General features: G+C 42.2%; 1 protein-coding gene and 1 long non-coding RNA gene across 4 annotated transcripts in view; one reads left to right on the top strand and one right to left on the bottom strand.

Moving 5' to 3' along the window:
- THEMIS (thymocyte selection associated) overlaps positions 1–16,529 on the top strand; it is a 63,591-nt gene that overhangs the window by 10,588 nt on the left and 36,474 nt on the right. Inside the window, exons 2-4 of the mRNA XM_083731272.1 lie at positions 3,920–4,081; positions 7,013–7,471; positions 13,471–14,525. Coding sequence (XP_083587398.1) covers positions 3,920–4,081; positions 7,013–7,471; positions 13,471–14,525 — 1,676 coding nt within the window. The remainder of the gene's footprint in view (positions 1–3,919; positions 4,082–7,012; positions 7,472–13,470; positions 14,526–16,529) is intronic.
- The window catches only part of LOC310841052, a 38,282-nt gene continuing 22,925 nt past the window's right edge, over positions 1,173–16,529 (bottom strand). For 2 of the 3 annotated variants that reach the window (XR_014562301.1, XR_014562302.1), the window contains exons 3-4: positions 1,987–2,053; positions 1,173–1,214 (exon numbers count right to left, since the gene is read on the bottom strand). This is a non-coding gene — a long non-coding RNA (uncharacterized lncRNA). The other variant, XR_014562303.1, reaches the window with a different exon arrangement.

Raw genomic sequence — 16,529 nt, 5'->3', positions numbered from 1 at the left:
GTTGTTGAGGTTTTTTTTAGGATTTTACCCCATAAACTTCCAAAGGGGCTGGATTAGGCCCCCGAAACAGACTTTGAACATGCCTTTTGGGCTTGCCGATCAGAAGGTCAGCGGTTCAAATCCCCACGACATGGTGAGCTCCCATTGCTCTGTCCCAACTCCTGCCAACCTAGCAGTATGAAAGCATGCCAGTGCAAGTAGATAAATAGGTAAACAGTATTCTGTATGCTCTGGCTTCCATCACGGTGTTCCATTCCACCAGAAGCAGTTTAGTCATGCTGGCCACATGACCCGGAAAGGTGTCTGTGGACAAACGCCGGCTCCCTCAGCCTGAAAGCGAGATGAGTGCCACAACCCCATAGTCATCTTTGACTGGACTTAACCATCCATGTGTCCTTTACCTTTTTACCTTTTTCTTTTTTTACCTATGGCCCCAATAAGGTTTTCCACAAGGGGAAGTGGCCATTTAGCTGAAAACAGTTCCCGCTCCATGGCATCGCCTTCCCCTCTTATGCCTGCTGATTATGATGGGAGAAAGGAGCTAATGGGGACAGAGCGTGAACCTTTGCCACCTTAAAAACAAAGGCTTAGGAGTAAACCCTGCACAAATCCTGAGTGGAGTCCTAAGGGTGGCATCTTGTTATGCCTCCTCCTGGCAACTCCTGCAGCCAAGCTGGTGGCAACCGTATTGCTCTGCTTTCCTTTGGACCACATCAGCAATGTCAGAAGGCGGTTCTTGTTGTGTGGGTAGCTCAGAACCACCATACACACTGCCCAAGCTTGTGCCCCAGGGAGGTCACTTCAGTGCTTCTATCATGGTAGTTTGACTTGACCCCTAGTAACACACTCCATTCTTTCTTGAGACCAAGAACATTCATTTTCAGTAAGTACCATTGCCCTTGACACAGATTACTGTAGCTTCCCTCAAGTTGGAAACTTCTGCTTGCCTTGAAGAAGCGCTGTTTGCAAATCTCTTCAGTTGTGGCAAAAGGTGTTATTTCCCTTATACGTAAGCCATTGCCTTCTAAGTCATTACCATGCCAGGAACTGGTAATTCAGGATTTCCTGATCAACTTTTGGGTGATTTGAAGTAGATTGGCAAGGATTCCCGACTCTCTGTTGTTTAACAATGGCAACTGGGAGCTCAGGTCTGGCACTCAAGACAAATTCCAGCACTCTTTTGCAACTGACTGCTTCTGGTGACTCTCAGGGTTCTAGGAAGAAACAAAACAAATCTTGCAAGACTGAACTCTGCCCACTCTTCACTTTTCTAGGCATGTGCAAGTACCCACTGAAACCATGTGCCTCTTGCCAGTCCTTTCCCTACTTTCCACTCTTGAAACACCTCAGAGAGATCTAAGTGTGTCTGCAAAGAACATTCCAGACTTTCCCTTGCATTCTAGGGAAAGTAGGCAGGGAAAAGAACTTCTGGGCAGGCTCAGTCCAGGTTGCTCCTGTCTTTCTGCTACAGGTAGCATAAAGGCAATTGGAATGTTGTGGACAGCAGTGGCGGTGTTTCCTATCACCCACCTGGAATAGATAAAAATGGTCCATTTATATGAGTAGCTGCTAAATGGCTTTCTACCCACACATATGTCATGAGATGCATTGAGTATTACCTGCTACTAAGCAATGGGTTGTTTTGACTCCTTACTTTTCACAGGCTTAAAGAAAAAAGGTTCATAACCCAAAACTCTGTACACTCTAGGATGTCAGGAAGTTTGTGTTTCTCAAACTATTTTGTTGTGTTGTTTTTTTTAAAAAAAAAATAGGGAGCTGAGCGCTGCCACAGCGGCTTAAATGTGGCTAGCCCCACCCACCAGCCAGCCCTATTGGTCGGCTGGAAGGCTTGGCCGCAGCACCAGAAGCAATCAGGAGCAGGGAGCCAAATATGCCTCCCTGCCCCTGCGGGAGGCTGCTCCGGCTCACAGCCCCTCCCCTCTGGGAGGAGGAGAGGCCTTCTCTGCTGGACCCTGCGTTTCTCACCTGCTTAGAGGCAGAATTGGGGCACCGGTCAACAGGGCCTGCCAGCAAGCAAGACAAGCAACTTCTCCTCCCTGGCCTGAGAAAGCAGAAAAGAAACAGCTGAGACATGATAAAGCTCTTGACCTGGAGACTTAACAACTCCTCACAACTTGGGAGGAGGGAAGGAACCTAAGAGGGGGGCAATTGGCTGGAGCCCTGGCTGAGCATCAGGTGAAAAGTGATGCTTAACCTGCTAGGAAACTTTCCCAGAAGCCTGTCATATTGCATCTTCTGAGAATCAGCTTATTTAGATGCTGCAGATGATTAACAGACAAGAATATTTATTCAGTTCATTGATACCACTTGTCACAGAGCATACCATTCCAAAATGTTTGCCAGCAGGCAAAGTGGCATGGACAAGGATTGTCTATGTTGAATGGCACATGGAATTGTGGAGCTGGAAGGGACCCAAGGGTCATCTAGCCCAACTTCCTGCAATGCAGGAATCACAATGAAAGAATTCTAGACAGATGGCAATCCAACCCCTGCTTAAAAACCTCAAGTGAAGGAGAATCCACCAGCTTTGGAGGTAGCCTGTTCATGACTGATCAGGCCTTGAAAAATACTGAGAGATCATTCAGCATAGCAGAGTACAAGGCAACAGAAACAGAATAACAGGATGTATGGTAGCTTCTGAGATGCATGACAAAATGCCCTTTGAAGATGAGGAATGCTTATAACACACATCACAAGCGATAAAACCAGTGCTGCAGACAATGGCTTAGGGGGCGTTTCACTCACCCCACCTCCACCTGCCTACCACCATTTTTTACTTACTCCAATCAGCACTCATCTGTTTAGCAGCAGTTAGAGACTGATTCCCTATTGGAGGTTACGGTGTTATGTGTGGATGCATCTGTTTTTGCTTCACTTCTATTTTACTGGGTCAATGGTTCTTAAGCCATAAGGGAGGAACCCAAGTTCCTGGTCCTGCTTGCAGGGTTTATTGTGCATCTGCTTTGCCCCAATGAGAACACGATGGTGAACAAGATGGGCCTGTGTCTTGATCTAGCAGGACTCTTCTAATGTTCTTATACCATAGAACTGAAATTCAAAAAACCCCAGAAATCAACAAACGTGGAGAAAACATGTAGCACTTTGGCTAAAAATATGTGGTTCCTACATCCATGATGAAGAAAAGAAAGGAAATGGACTGGAAGCAGGTTGTGTGGATAAATAGTTCTAATTCTGAATTAGATACTAGCTACACTGAAGAAAATATGTTGGAGAAGCTTGCACTTTCTCTCCTCTGAGGTCCACCTCACACTTTCAGAACTAAGAAGATGGACTACTAGCAAGTTTCGAAACGTCATTTCTGTTCTAACTTACCTTGATATTCATGGGTACTTCTAGGTGCCCTATTTATTGCGCATTCATCCCAATTTGTTTGCCAGGATGATGTTGTGTTCAAGCAAATGTTAACCCACACTTTCTAGTACATTTTCCTGCCACTTTCCTTATCACAAAAAGTTAGATCTTTGAACATAGTAACAAGAAATATTATGGAATTACGTATTTGATTACTTTTATCAGAACATAAGTGATGGAACTTTTTGCTAATGTTCCATTTTTCTTGTCAAGGCTCTGTACGCTGACTTGATTGTTGCTTATTAGTAATTGATCTTATTGTTTTACATTTGAAAATCAATAAAATACATTTAAAAAACAAAAGTAGCATCTTTTGAAGTAGCAGGTTTGCTGCACAAGACCTCGTAGTCTCATATAATTGCTGGTATGTGATTTAATCCCACCCAAAAGGGGAGATGGGCTGCAAGTGCCTTCAGTGTAAACCAAACTACCGGGAATCTAGGAGGGGAAGAGTAACAAAGAATGCTTGTAAACTGCCATGAACAATCCATAAAACATTTGTGTTTATCTTTATGTTCTCCTTTAGGTTCGATTTATGAAAAGTGTGGGCATGAATGCTGCTTGTCAACTGGAGACGTGATTAAAGTTGTTGGATTAAAAGTTAAGAAAGTCCTGGCAAGCAACTGTGAAAGTGAAGATGATGCTAGCTTCTGCTCCACTACAGTTGAGCTACCTTTACATTTTCCAGGTAAAGTTTGAATATTTTCTGGTTAGATAAGGAAACAAAAAAAGTAAATAAAAACAGAATTAGACACTTCTGTAGTACCTATTGCAGTATGTTTCATTTGCAACGTGCTTGAGGTTATAATGAAGGCCCTTCAATTAGTGGTACTTTCTACTCAATCTTACATCAGAGATGGACAAAATGTGCACAATTATGTCTCTGAAGTAAAAAACAAAACACACTAAAGCAAAACAAGTTTGTATAATAGATCATTTCATGACCTGTACAGTTAAATGTACCACATCATAAAATAAACAAGGCTTCCCTCAGTTTGAACCACTTATTGATTAAAACTGATCCCCATGAATTAATCACCCAAAGCTCTACTTGATTAACGCACGTTGTTTCATTTAATGTTGTCCAAAATTATCCTTTACAAATAAGGAAACCATGGGCTATTTGTTTCTTTTTTCATGCATGATGCATGAAGTGCTGTACACCAAAATAATAAAAATCACAAAATGTAAATGCAACAAAAACAAAAAGTTAAACCAATAACCCACCCATAACTCTACACAAATGGCGCATTACAAAAACAAATAAACTCCTTATAATTTCAACAGTATACTGATTGAACTACATCCTAAGCAAAATATGTTGGCATTAAAATCACCTACATCTTCCACCTTTCTCTGCCTTTATGAGATGTGTAATGCAATAAAATACAGGTCATTATCACACTGCCATTTTTTCATCTTGCTATGTATGTAGTCCAGAGTAGCTTTTCTACCATTTGTAACACAGAGAGAAGACAAGAAATGGGTGCATTCAGTGTCAGCTTCTCTGCAACATGCAATTCCAGTTAGAGATGCTTCAAAAGAAATGTTATGGTGCAGCTGAGTCATAAGTTATAGCTTAATTGCACAGCTAAATTAAATCCCATTGCTATGTTCTCTAAACTTCCCTTTGAATCTTCCTCTAAGAGAAAACCACTCTACCCAAATGTACATATGTACTGAACATTTTCTTTCTGTTATAGCTTTAACAAAACAATCCCAATGGGTATGATTAACATGGAAATAAAGATGCCCTTTAGGTACTGCAGTTGCAGAAGCTGCTGTATCTAGTAATATTTCAATGTTGCAATTAGAGCTGAACAACCAGGTGGGTCTACTGCCTAAGCACAGAATTCATGCTAGTAGTTTGGCTATCCATCATTTTCTTCTCCCCACTTTTTTTTTACTTCTGTATTAGATCTGAGTATGCAAATTAATATAGTGCCTGTTAAAAGAATAATTAATATGACTCTTAGACTTTAATCTGCCAGTACTGTTGCATGCTCCCGAAAGCTATGGGTTGTATTCTTCATATCACTAAGCAAATTGTTCCAACAGCACAAGGACTTCTATTTTTGCAATGGAACTTTATCCCCATCTCTTCCCCCCTCAACATGCACCCCTGAAATTTGTTCTGTGGATTCATCCAACCATCTGGAGCAGGGCATGTACAGAGGGGAAGAGTCTTCTTATGCTAACACAATTATTTTGCTGAATCCCAAAGCTAGTTCCTCTTTTCCTTCTAACAATCAGGGAAAACTGGCTCAGCTCTCTTCTGAGCCATTGCTGCAATCAGAGTACCCATAACCCACCAAACCCTTGTCACTCACCATTGCCTCCCATCAAAGTGCTTCCCTTTCCGCAGGCCATCAAACAACAGAAGGGGGCGGGGGAGAGAAGGACTGACTACTTTAGCACCCAATAAAACAACTGAAGATTATATATATATATATATATATATATATATATATATATATATATATATGGTTTTGGTGTCCTCGGGTGTCTTCCCGTGTAAAAGTTGGGGTGTCTAGGCGACGTTTCGACGAGGTCTCACTCGTCATCTTCAGGCTGGTGCTTTCGGCTTCTTGTTACTGGAACAGAGCGGGATCTCAATGTTTGAGTTCCTATAACCCCAACTTTTACACGGGAAGACACCCGAGGACACCAAAACCTGCATTCCTGTACCCGTGAAAATCTACGAAAGCATATATATATATATATATATATATATATATATATATATATATATATACACATACACACACATACATACATAAGTTAAACTCAGAAAGAGGCATGAACAGTGCCGGATTTATGTATAAGCTAAACAAGCTATAGCTTAGGGCCCCACTCTCTTGGGGCCCCCTAAAAAATGTAAAGGGGAAAAAACTGGATGTACATTTCCAAAATATAAGATAAAAAACAAATAGAATAAAACCTACATGCAGCAACAGTGGCAAATGGCTACAGATACCTATTAGGTCCATAAATGACCATATAGCATATATTCAACACAAAAAACAGCAACAATTTGTTGTTGACAAAGGACAGCTGGACCCATTACCTTCAGTAAAAGGACCCATTACCTTCAGTAGCTCAGGGTCTCATCAAACCTAAATCCGGCCCTGGGGATGAAAGATTACCAGTATATACTTACACATACGTACATAGATTACCAAGTTTTTTCTCTGCTAGATACAATTAAAAAAAACACACACATGAAAATGTGCTACAATCCACTTTTTTCTTCCTTGGCACAAATTAATCACACACAGAGAAGCAGACACACATACACAAATGACATACATATTTCTGTACAAATAAAAGGAGAAATAATACAGCTGGCTCTTTGAAAGGTAATTATCATTTTTAAAATGTCATTTCCCTGGTTTTATACAAACATTCTGAGTTCAGATGATACCTATGATTATGTTAGCAATTTGTACTGCAAACATTTTACAAGGTTATTATTTTATGAATTTGTTTTCATCCCCAAACCAATGCCCCCATTCTTGGGTACCAATGAAATTATAACTACAAATGTTAAGTATTGGATACTTTTTTATGTTTGTATCACTTCAAGGCACCTTTCTTGAATAAAAATGTTCCTTTGAAGGTCTTTGCAGGATAGTGGCCGATAAAACACCATATGTTAGCATTGAAGAAATTGTGAAAAAAGTTTTGATTGGATCAACACAACTGCAACATCCCTGCTTCTATTGCTCTAAGGATATAAAAGTAGAAAACCTGACCATCAAACGGGGTGAGAAGATCATATTCAACTCTGTGGAAGTCAGCAATGGGATATTGACCGTACACTGTAGATTAATGAGGGATGGCCAACTCCATGCCTTTGTATTGCCAATTTCACAAGAAGGTGATTTCTATGAATGGGAAGATGACCAGACTTATACCCTGAAAGAGATTGCCAAATGGAAAATCCCAAAGAGCAGAAGTCGGAGAGTGACATTTACTCATATCTGCAAAGCTAGGAACTCTACCAGCTTGCTTCCCGTGGATTTTGATGGCTGCATTGCTCTGACACCAATATATGAAGTACAAGCAGTGATGAAATGTAAGTTAATTACTGTCTTTGTCAACTATCTCGGCCTGATTAACAACATACTCAAAAGTGAAACTGAAAGATTTACAGATCAGTTTCAGATGTTGTTTGCAGTTCCCTCAAAATATCCTGAGAACTGTAGAGTGCTGGAAATTGGAGCTAGGTAGGGGATAAACCACTGCTCCCAGGAAATGTGCTTTAAAGCTATGGTTTGTATACAGCTTCTGAATTTACCATATCAGAATTTACTGTGTGTTTGGAGCTGTTTGCATTCTCATTTAATTTGCATGGACCATTCAACGTTACCTTCAAAGAGCATCAGTCTTGATGCTTCTGCCCTGTAAATACCTGATATTGGGATAGTCCAACAACTTGGGAGAAATTAGGCTGCAAATTCTTCACTCAAGGTCTCAGACAATTTGTTTTGGTGTTTTTAGGTGGGTGGATCAATCATTACTTCCTGCTACTTCCCTTAAAGTGCTTTTGTTTCTTTTCTGGCTATGCTCTTAACCATTTCTGGTGCTCTCCTGAATGGAAGAGCATAACCCTCAGATTTGCACAAAACCAGAAAACTGCACAAGTAAACCACATTTTAAAATTCTGCACCACATATTACAGAGCAATCTGGAAAGTTTGTACAGTATTGAGAATTTACAATTGCTTTCATTTATTTTCCAGGCATGATCTTAACTATTTCAGGTGTGCTCCTGAATGGAGGAGCTTAGCCTTATATATCTTTTGATTCCTTGGATTTGCACAAAACCGGAAAACTGCAAAAGTTTGTGCTGAGAATGAAAAACTAGATGTCAGGGAGAAGAGTTCTAACCTAGTCTTCCCCCTGATAGACCTAAAACAATTTGAATAAATGACGGTTTTATGGCTTACTTTGATCCATTGTTCATTTGGAGGGGTGGGGAGCAGCGATGTGAAAATCCCTCCCACCTTCTTTTTCTTAACCCAATGGGGACAAGTCCTTTTTGAACATGTAACAAAGGTCTATTTTTATTTTAAAAAATTAAATGTCTGAAGTAGATATAAGTAGGGTCTTAAAAAAAAATTCTCAGGCATTCTATGGATCTTTTAAAGTGACTTTCTTATGCTCTCAGAAAAGATTCTCTCATTCTCCTTGGTGCTCATTCTTTTATAGTTCCCTCTGTGTAGCTTTTCCCCACCTTCCTTTGCCCTTTTCTGTGTTTAACCTTGAGCTTTGGTGCTAAGAGTTTTCTTTTAGATATTTTCTTATAGACAAATTCATGGAGCCTGTCAATGGCTACCTTCACTGTCAGAGGCATTGTGCCTCTGGATAACAATTGCTGGGAGTCACAGGTAGATAGAGTGATACTGTGCTCATATTCGGCTTGCAAGTTCCCTGCAAGTATCTGGTCAGTATCCTGTGAGAAGAGGATGCTAGAACAGATGGGCTGTCCAGAAGGCTGTTCTTATGTATTGGTGGGGATCATAAGAGCCACAGTTCTCAAAATAATATGGAAACATAGAGGGTGGATGTGGAGTTGTAAATAAAAGTGCACAAGGAAGAAAAGGGAGAACCTATGATGTAGAGAAAATATATAGGAAAACTTGTTCCTGTATCATTCCTGAAAGGTGCTGTCACGTAGGCTGAATAACTGCTGTGTGCTTCACTTGCTTCCTTTAAGGCACCAAGTTCAGGTGATGTTGAACATGACATTGAACATTGATCCATAATGTGAAGGACATCCTGACATCATTCTATTAGGCATTTCTCCATTCCATGCTGCAGGCTTCACTGTCCTAGTCCACATATAATACTAAGTCAATTCCTGCATTCCTGCAATGCAGGGTGGCCCTTGGGGTACCTTCCAACTCTATGATTCTATGAAACATATGGACTACTAGAGAGGAGGCCATGAGCTCTTTGCTGCTCCCCACTCCTCAGTCATTCTGCTGCTGTGCTCTGATAAGCCAAGCCAAGCCATGTTTTGGCTTAGCATATTACCTAAACCTGGGCTCATGGTTTTGCTTCCTCCAGACTAGGGGTGGATAAATCTCCATTTTGGGTTCTCTCATTTTTTCCCATTTTTCCAGTCTTAAGTTCAGTTCTCCATATTACCATATCTGTTTGCAATTTTCTTTTTTTCTTTTAAGTTCCCATAAAAATGCATTGGCATTTTAGTGTGAATTTATCATAATATGCACATTTTGTATATACAGTATCACATTTTGGCAAAGCAATTTTCCCAGTATAATGCATTTCCCCATGCTATTTTTACTAATACATGTATATTTTTATGCCTTAACTGCCTTGTGAACTATGCTTCGAAATTCAGAGAAGTAAGAATTTTGAAGGATGATTGTGTTTCAGTTCATGTTGTTTCAGAAAGTTCAGATAAAATGTGAATTGAATTGAATTGAACTTCTCTCCCATCCTTACTCCAGATAAACCATGAATTGTAACCAATGCTAAACCATGGTAAAGCCCTACCATTAGACAGAGTGAGGTAGTGGCCTCAGATGGCAGATGTTGGAGGGCTGAAAGTGGCAATGAAGTGTTGGAGGACAGATCTGTGAGTGCCACATGGCCTTCTATTCCCAGAGCTAGGCTGTTCAGGTCCTGCTTGCTGGAATCTCCAAGTCATCTGGCTGGCCACTGTGAGAACAGGATACTGGACTAGATGGGCCATTGACCTGATCCATCAGGCTTTTCTTATCTTCTTACTGCTGCTCTCAGATGTGGTGGGAAACACTGTTCCATCCTGTTATGTACTGAGTTGAATAGGATCCAAACTGCAGCAGTCTGATTGGTCCTAGAACAATAGGATCCAAAATGCAGCAGTCTGATTGGTCCTAGAACAATGCAGCAGTATGATGGGTTGGCAGGAACCACCCAATCATTCTCCAGATAGAAGTGAATCCACAACCTGATTGGCTTACAGTAGAATTTTCGGAATTAGCCAATCATGTGCAGCCCATTGTGTAAATAATGTACCGTATATAAAGCAGATACTTTGAGGGGACTTTCATTCATTCCTCCTCACCACTATGAGCTGAATAAAGAGCATGAAATCACTTTGCGACTCTGAGTATATTTCACATCCCATGTGTTGAAGTAAGATCCAGCTGTCTGTCTGGTTGGCTTTTAAATGTGGAATGTGGTGGTCGGGATGCCTCAGGCAACAAAAGGTCCCTGACTTGCATTCATCCTGACATAGAACAGCTCCCATAAATTATGTCTTTCTGAGTCAGGAAATCAGGCAGAGGAACCAAGACATTAACAGAACAGCAGTATTCAGTTTGCCTACAACACAGTCTAGGCCATGGTGACTGAAAGATGTCAACAGGAAAGAGGCACACACACACACATCCAGAGAGTTTCAGGAGGGGAAGGAAGTGGGTTTTTGAAGACACTGGTTTGCTTCACAGAGCCCAAAGGTTTATAAATATGCAATTCTGGTTTTAGATCAAGGTTTTTATTCAGCTTTTCACCAAAGTTGAGAAGCAGGGCCTAGGCCTTAAATTTAAGTTTCAACTATTTGTCAGATACAATAATATTGTTTCACAGCCTTGTGTCCTAACATACGCTTCGCTAGCTTTCCTATTTCCAATAATATCCATGTGTTTCACTGTGCATTCAACATAGAAATCACAGAGAATATTTTCTAAACAACTTCTACAATGTGCTGTTTAGAAGCAACTCACTTTCATGTGATAGCGATTTGCTTTCTGAACTGTGAAAAATGGATTCCCACATTTTCTTTGAAATACTATATATACGCATGAGATGGCTGTATCAGACATGGCACACATTCTGTAAATAAAACAGCTGCTGTTAAGAGGGACTAATCAATTTTTAGCTGATATCCAGAGCAGCAATGCTACTTCTTCACATCAACCCAAGTGCAAAGCTTAAAGAAAATGTGGATTTGCAATAACCATGCCAGTCTTGTAAGACTCAGCAATGTTGCTTAGAGTGGGCTCACTAACTCAAAGCTCAATTTCCCACCTGGCTTTTCTAATGGCTCATTACCTTCCCTTTGTGTATCTGAAGAAGTGGCTCATTACCTTCCCTTTGTGTATCTGAAGAAGTGTGCATGCACACGAAAGCTCATACCAAGAACTGACTTAGTTGGTCTTTAAGGTGCTACTGGAAGGAATTTTTTTTGTTTTGACTATGGCAGACCAACACGGCTACCTATCTGTACCTTCCCTTTGTCTTTGGTAAATGGCTGATCTCCAGGTGATTTCCTGAATACAGGAAGCTGGTTTGGACTATTGTATTTGAATATTTTGTTGGAAGCTGCCCAGAGTGGCTGGGAAAACCCAGCCAGATGGGCAGGGTATAAATATATTATTATTATTATTATTATTATTATTATTATTATTATTATTATTATCATCATCATCATCATCATCATCATTTTATTTTAACACTTTGCTAAATCCACTGTCTAGCAACCATTTTTGGTTGCCCCCCAAACCCATGACCCTGGCTGCTGGAGCCTGCTTAAGGACTGCCCCCAGTATTGGGCCTTGTCCCCACCCCACAAGACCATCTTGAGCAGTTTATCTCACCCAATTCAGCAGAAGCTTGCTTCTCTTTTGGCTGCTCCTTTGGTGCCCTTACCACCAGCGTTGGCTGCTGCTCCACATGCAGACATGCTCTCAGATTTTCCTGCATGTTCTCTCACACCTGCAGTTCTTCCTGCTGCAACCCCTTTTCCTGGCACCTCCACAGGCACTGATTCAGTAGGCACCAAACTTCAATTCATCCTGCTCTCCCTCTCCCACAGCAGAGTGCCAAAATCAATCAGAAGCTCCTTGGTTCTAGGCAGCCCATCCTTCTCTGATGTGTCATCTTGCCCCTTGCCTTCAGCAACTGACTGCATCCCTTTGCAGTCTAAGCCCCTGAGCTGCCACTCTGAATTGCTTTGGCCACCCAGTGCCAGATTATCAAACAGGCAGAGTAGGCGCCAGCCTTTTAGGGGCCCCCAGACAACAGATCAAAATAATATTGATTTGATCTTGAAAGAAAATTACAATCAAGTTTTCTAGTGTTATCCCACTAGAACACATGAAAGAGCCCCCCCCCCAACTCGAGATTTCGACTGCCTAGGATTTAATCTGCCACAGGGTTTAATCTGGCACTGTGCCCACCCCTTCCATATGGGTGCATAGGAGTCAACTCCTAGGGGACAAGGTCCCTTCTGCCCCCCAAAAATACTTGAGGCCCCCCAACGTTGATGGGCATTGTCACTCAAATGGGGGGGATGCTGTGTCATGTGATTCATTATGCAGGGTAGGGTACCTGCCCCAATACAGTGGTACCTCTGGTTACATATGCTTCAGGTTACATATGCTTCAGGTTACAGACTCCGCTAACCCAGAAATAGTGCTTCAGGTTAAGAACTTTGCTTCAGGATGAGAACAGAAATCATGCTCCGGTGGCGCAGCGGCAGCAGGAGGCCCCATTAGCTAAAGTGGTGCTTCAGGTTAAGAACGGACCTCTGGAACGAATTAAGTACTTAACCCGAGGTACCACTGTATTTTATGCAAGTTGGCACCCCTGTATTTGTGCCTCAAGGCTGGGCTCCTGGGTCATTCTTAGCCCGTTGTAGCATCTCATCAGGCATGGCTCTCACCTCTCATGGACTCACATTTTTCTCTCCAAATGTACTCTGCTTGCAATTGCTTCATTTCATTGAACCACTGGTTCTGCTACTCCATCTGTCACTGGTTCTGCTGGAGCATCAACTTGAACTGCTCCAGGAATGTTGCTGTTTCTCCCTCCATTTTGACTCAAGCACACCTTGTTCTTGGGCCCTTCCTCCAGGAAGCACACATCTTACTCCTGAAACCAGTGTTGCAAAATGACAGCATTCTCATAAGTTCTGAGCTGAAATCATTAAAGGGATTATACAGTTAATACACTGAGAGCCTCCTGAAACTACTAACGCATATGTAGAATAAATTTGTATTTTTACATAGTAGACCTTTGCACAACAATATCAGTTAACCCAATTTTTTTCTCTTTTCAGTTCAAAAAGAGACTGTTTACTTCCTTTCAGATTTAGATGTTGAAGTCAAAGACGTCACTGACTGTTACAATATTCACAGTTTCCTTCAACCATTGTCCATGGAAGATATTTTGGAAAAGACGTGCAATGAATTTCCTATCGTTGTTGCGGTAATTGAAGGCTCTGTCAGAAATAAGCAATCGTATAATATTTTGTGTCCTGGTAGAGAAATAGTCATTTACAAAAAGTGCCAGGCAACACGAATCTTAGCATCTGAGATCAAAGGTGATTCCTATAAAAGGCACTTTTTAATTCCTACCAGCTATAAAGGGAAGTTCAAAAGAAGACCACGGGAGTTTCCAACTGCCTATGACCTAGAAATAGCAAGGAGTGTGAAGGAGAAGCTTCATGTTGTAGCTACCAAAGCTTTTGAGTCACCTTATGAAGGGTTGTCCTCTGTTTCTATTGGAAACCAATTTTTAATTCCAGAGTGCCAACTAAGTGAAGTTGTTGATCCGGGGAAGAAGAAAGTAGAGAATGCTTTGGCCTGTGAACAAATTCTATCACCAAACGAAACCCACAAGAGTATACTTCTTCCAATGTGCATGGAAGGGGGCTTTGTTGAACTTGTCCATGATAAGAAACAGTATGAACTTCTGGAGCTTTGCAATTATTTCCATCTTCCATTTAAAGTCAAAGTCTCCTTAAGGGATCTTTCCATCCAAGAGGATATTTTGGCTGGTATACCATGTCTGCAGCTTGAAGAAAAAATAACAGATTCGTACTTGTTAATCAGCACTTTCAGCAACCCCACAGAAATCTGGGAAGCTCCTGTGCATCGTTTAAATATGTCTTTCCAGTTGCTGAGCAAACATGCAGAAGATATTGTGTGTTTCCCAACAAAGTCTATTGTGGAAGAGATTACAGAAGAACAGTATTACATGATGAGAAAATATGGAAATCAAGCCACAAACCCACCTCCCAGACCTCCTAAAACCCATAAAGCTGAAGAGTCCAAGGCATATTTTCTCACTGTACCGACCCAAAGTGCTTGCAGTACACCAGGACCTAGAAAGGTAAGAAGAATGTTGTGTCTTTTACACATCCATAGCTAGATATTGGGCATAAAACAGTAACCCAGTTCCAATAATGATAATAATAATGATAATGATAATGATAATTGTCAGGGGCTCAGGAGCAGAAGCACAGGAAATGGAGAGCGAAGGGGAAGAATCTGAGGGCAGCGTAGGAGAAGATGACAGTGGCCCGAGAGATTCCATGAGCCTCTCCAGCGAATCGGAAGATTCACAGAAGGGGGCGCCGGTGGCCAGGGCAAGGGGGGTCCCAAGGGGGACACTCCAGAAGCAAGGGGCCAGCAGGGACTCCCAGAGCAGCAGTTGGAGATCAGGACCAGCTTCCCCACCAGAGCATAGTGGGGGGGAAGAGTCCCAGGTATCGGGGCCAGCGTATCCCCCAGCAGGGAGAGAAGATGAGTCAGGGCTGACCACGCCTCCATCGGAGAGTCAGGCAACGGAGGGGAGGTCAGGTCCAGCCAGCATCCCGGAAGAGGGAAGCAGTGATAGAAGCAGTGTAACGGTCAGGAGGAAGGTCACTGGGTTGGCGCCAGAGCCAAGTTCAAATGTACAGGCGCGCGGGACAGCAGAGAACGAGGATTGGGAACCAGGTCCTAAAGCCCGCCGGAGGCAGGGGGAGGAGTCAGGGGACTCAGCGTCAGAAGAGTCCAGAAAGGGGAATGCCTCAGCGGACAGGAGGACCCAGAGGAGGAGAGAGCAGAGGAAGAGGTGGAGCAGGGCTAGAATCTTAAACTGGTGTCAGGGGGGAGGAGATTCAGACGGAACTTCGGCGGTCTAGGGTTTAAGACGTAGAGCTGCGCGCTATGGCCTTGAAATGGAAACTGAACTTCAATAAAGACTTTTGTATATAACGACGATCTGGCGTTGGTCCTCTGTGAGCTGGGACCTTGGGGCAGCTCTGACAATAATGATAATGATGATGATGATGATAATAAATAAATAATTTTATTTATACCCCGTCCATCTGGCTGGATTTCCCAGCCACCTTGGGTGACTTACAGTATTATGTGGAACATCCAACAGAAGGCTATAACCCTTCATTCCTTGTTCCCTCTAGCCCAGCCTTACTCTCACAATCTGTAGCTAACCATTAGTTTTGGCACAGAAAGAGACTGATATTTTTGGACTGTTCACTTTTATGTCTAAAGCTCTATTTATTTCCATGGCTAATATTTAAGGCTAATCTGCACTTCAGAAAAAATGAGGAGGAAGGCTAGGACATAACTCTTGCTATTGATGTGCTAGATTCCCAAAGACAGCATTAAATATAACACCAAATACATCATTGGCAGCCAGTGGTTCAGTGGTGAATTCTGAAGCACAGGAGAGCATTGTGACAGTCCCATAGTCAAAGGAGAATCTGTATCCGTGGATCCAAGGAGAGTCCAAGAATGCAGGCAACTGTGTTAGTCAGTTATGCAATTCTGTGACAGTGTTGCCATTTAAACTGCTAATATATTTTAAATATATTAAATATATATGGGACACAGGTGGCGCTGTGGGTAAAACCTCAGCGCCTAGGACTTGCCGATCGTATGGTCGGCGGTTCGAATCCCCGCGGCGGGGTGCGCTCCCGTCATTCGGTCCCAGCACCTGCCAACCTAGCAGTTCAAAAGCACCCCCGGGTGCAAGTAGATAAATAGGGACCGCTTACCAGCGGGAAGGTAAACGGCGTTCCATGTGCTGCGCTGGCTCGCCAGATGCAGCTTGTCATGCTGGCCACGTGACCCGGAAGTGTCTGCGGACAACGCTGGCTCCCGGCCTATAGACTGAGATGAGCGCACAACCCTAGAGTCTGGCAAGACTGGCCCATACAGGCGGGGGTACCTTTATCTTTACCTATATTTTAAAAGGAAATAAGCATTTAGTTTTTAAAATATTTTTATTCCGTTTTCATAAAATGTACAACACGCAACCAACTCAGTAGCACTGGATACATTTTCTGATGTATTGTTACGAAGAAGCGTTTTCTCTCTCTCTTTATTT

This window comes from Podarcis gaigeae (genome assembly GCF_964106915.1).
Source record: "Podarcis gaigeae genome assembly, chromosome: 3".
NCBI classification, from domain to species: domain Eukaryota; kingdom Metazoa; phylum Chordata; class Lepidosauria; order Squamata; family Lacertidae; genus Podarcis; species Podarcis gaigeae.
Note: the sequence above shows the minus strand (reverse complement) of the source record. Positions and strands in the feature narration are given on the sequence as shown.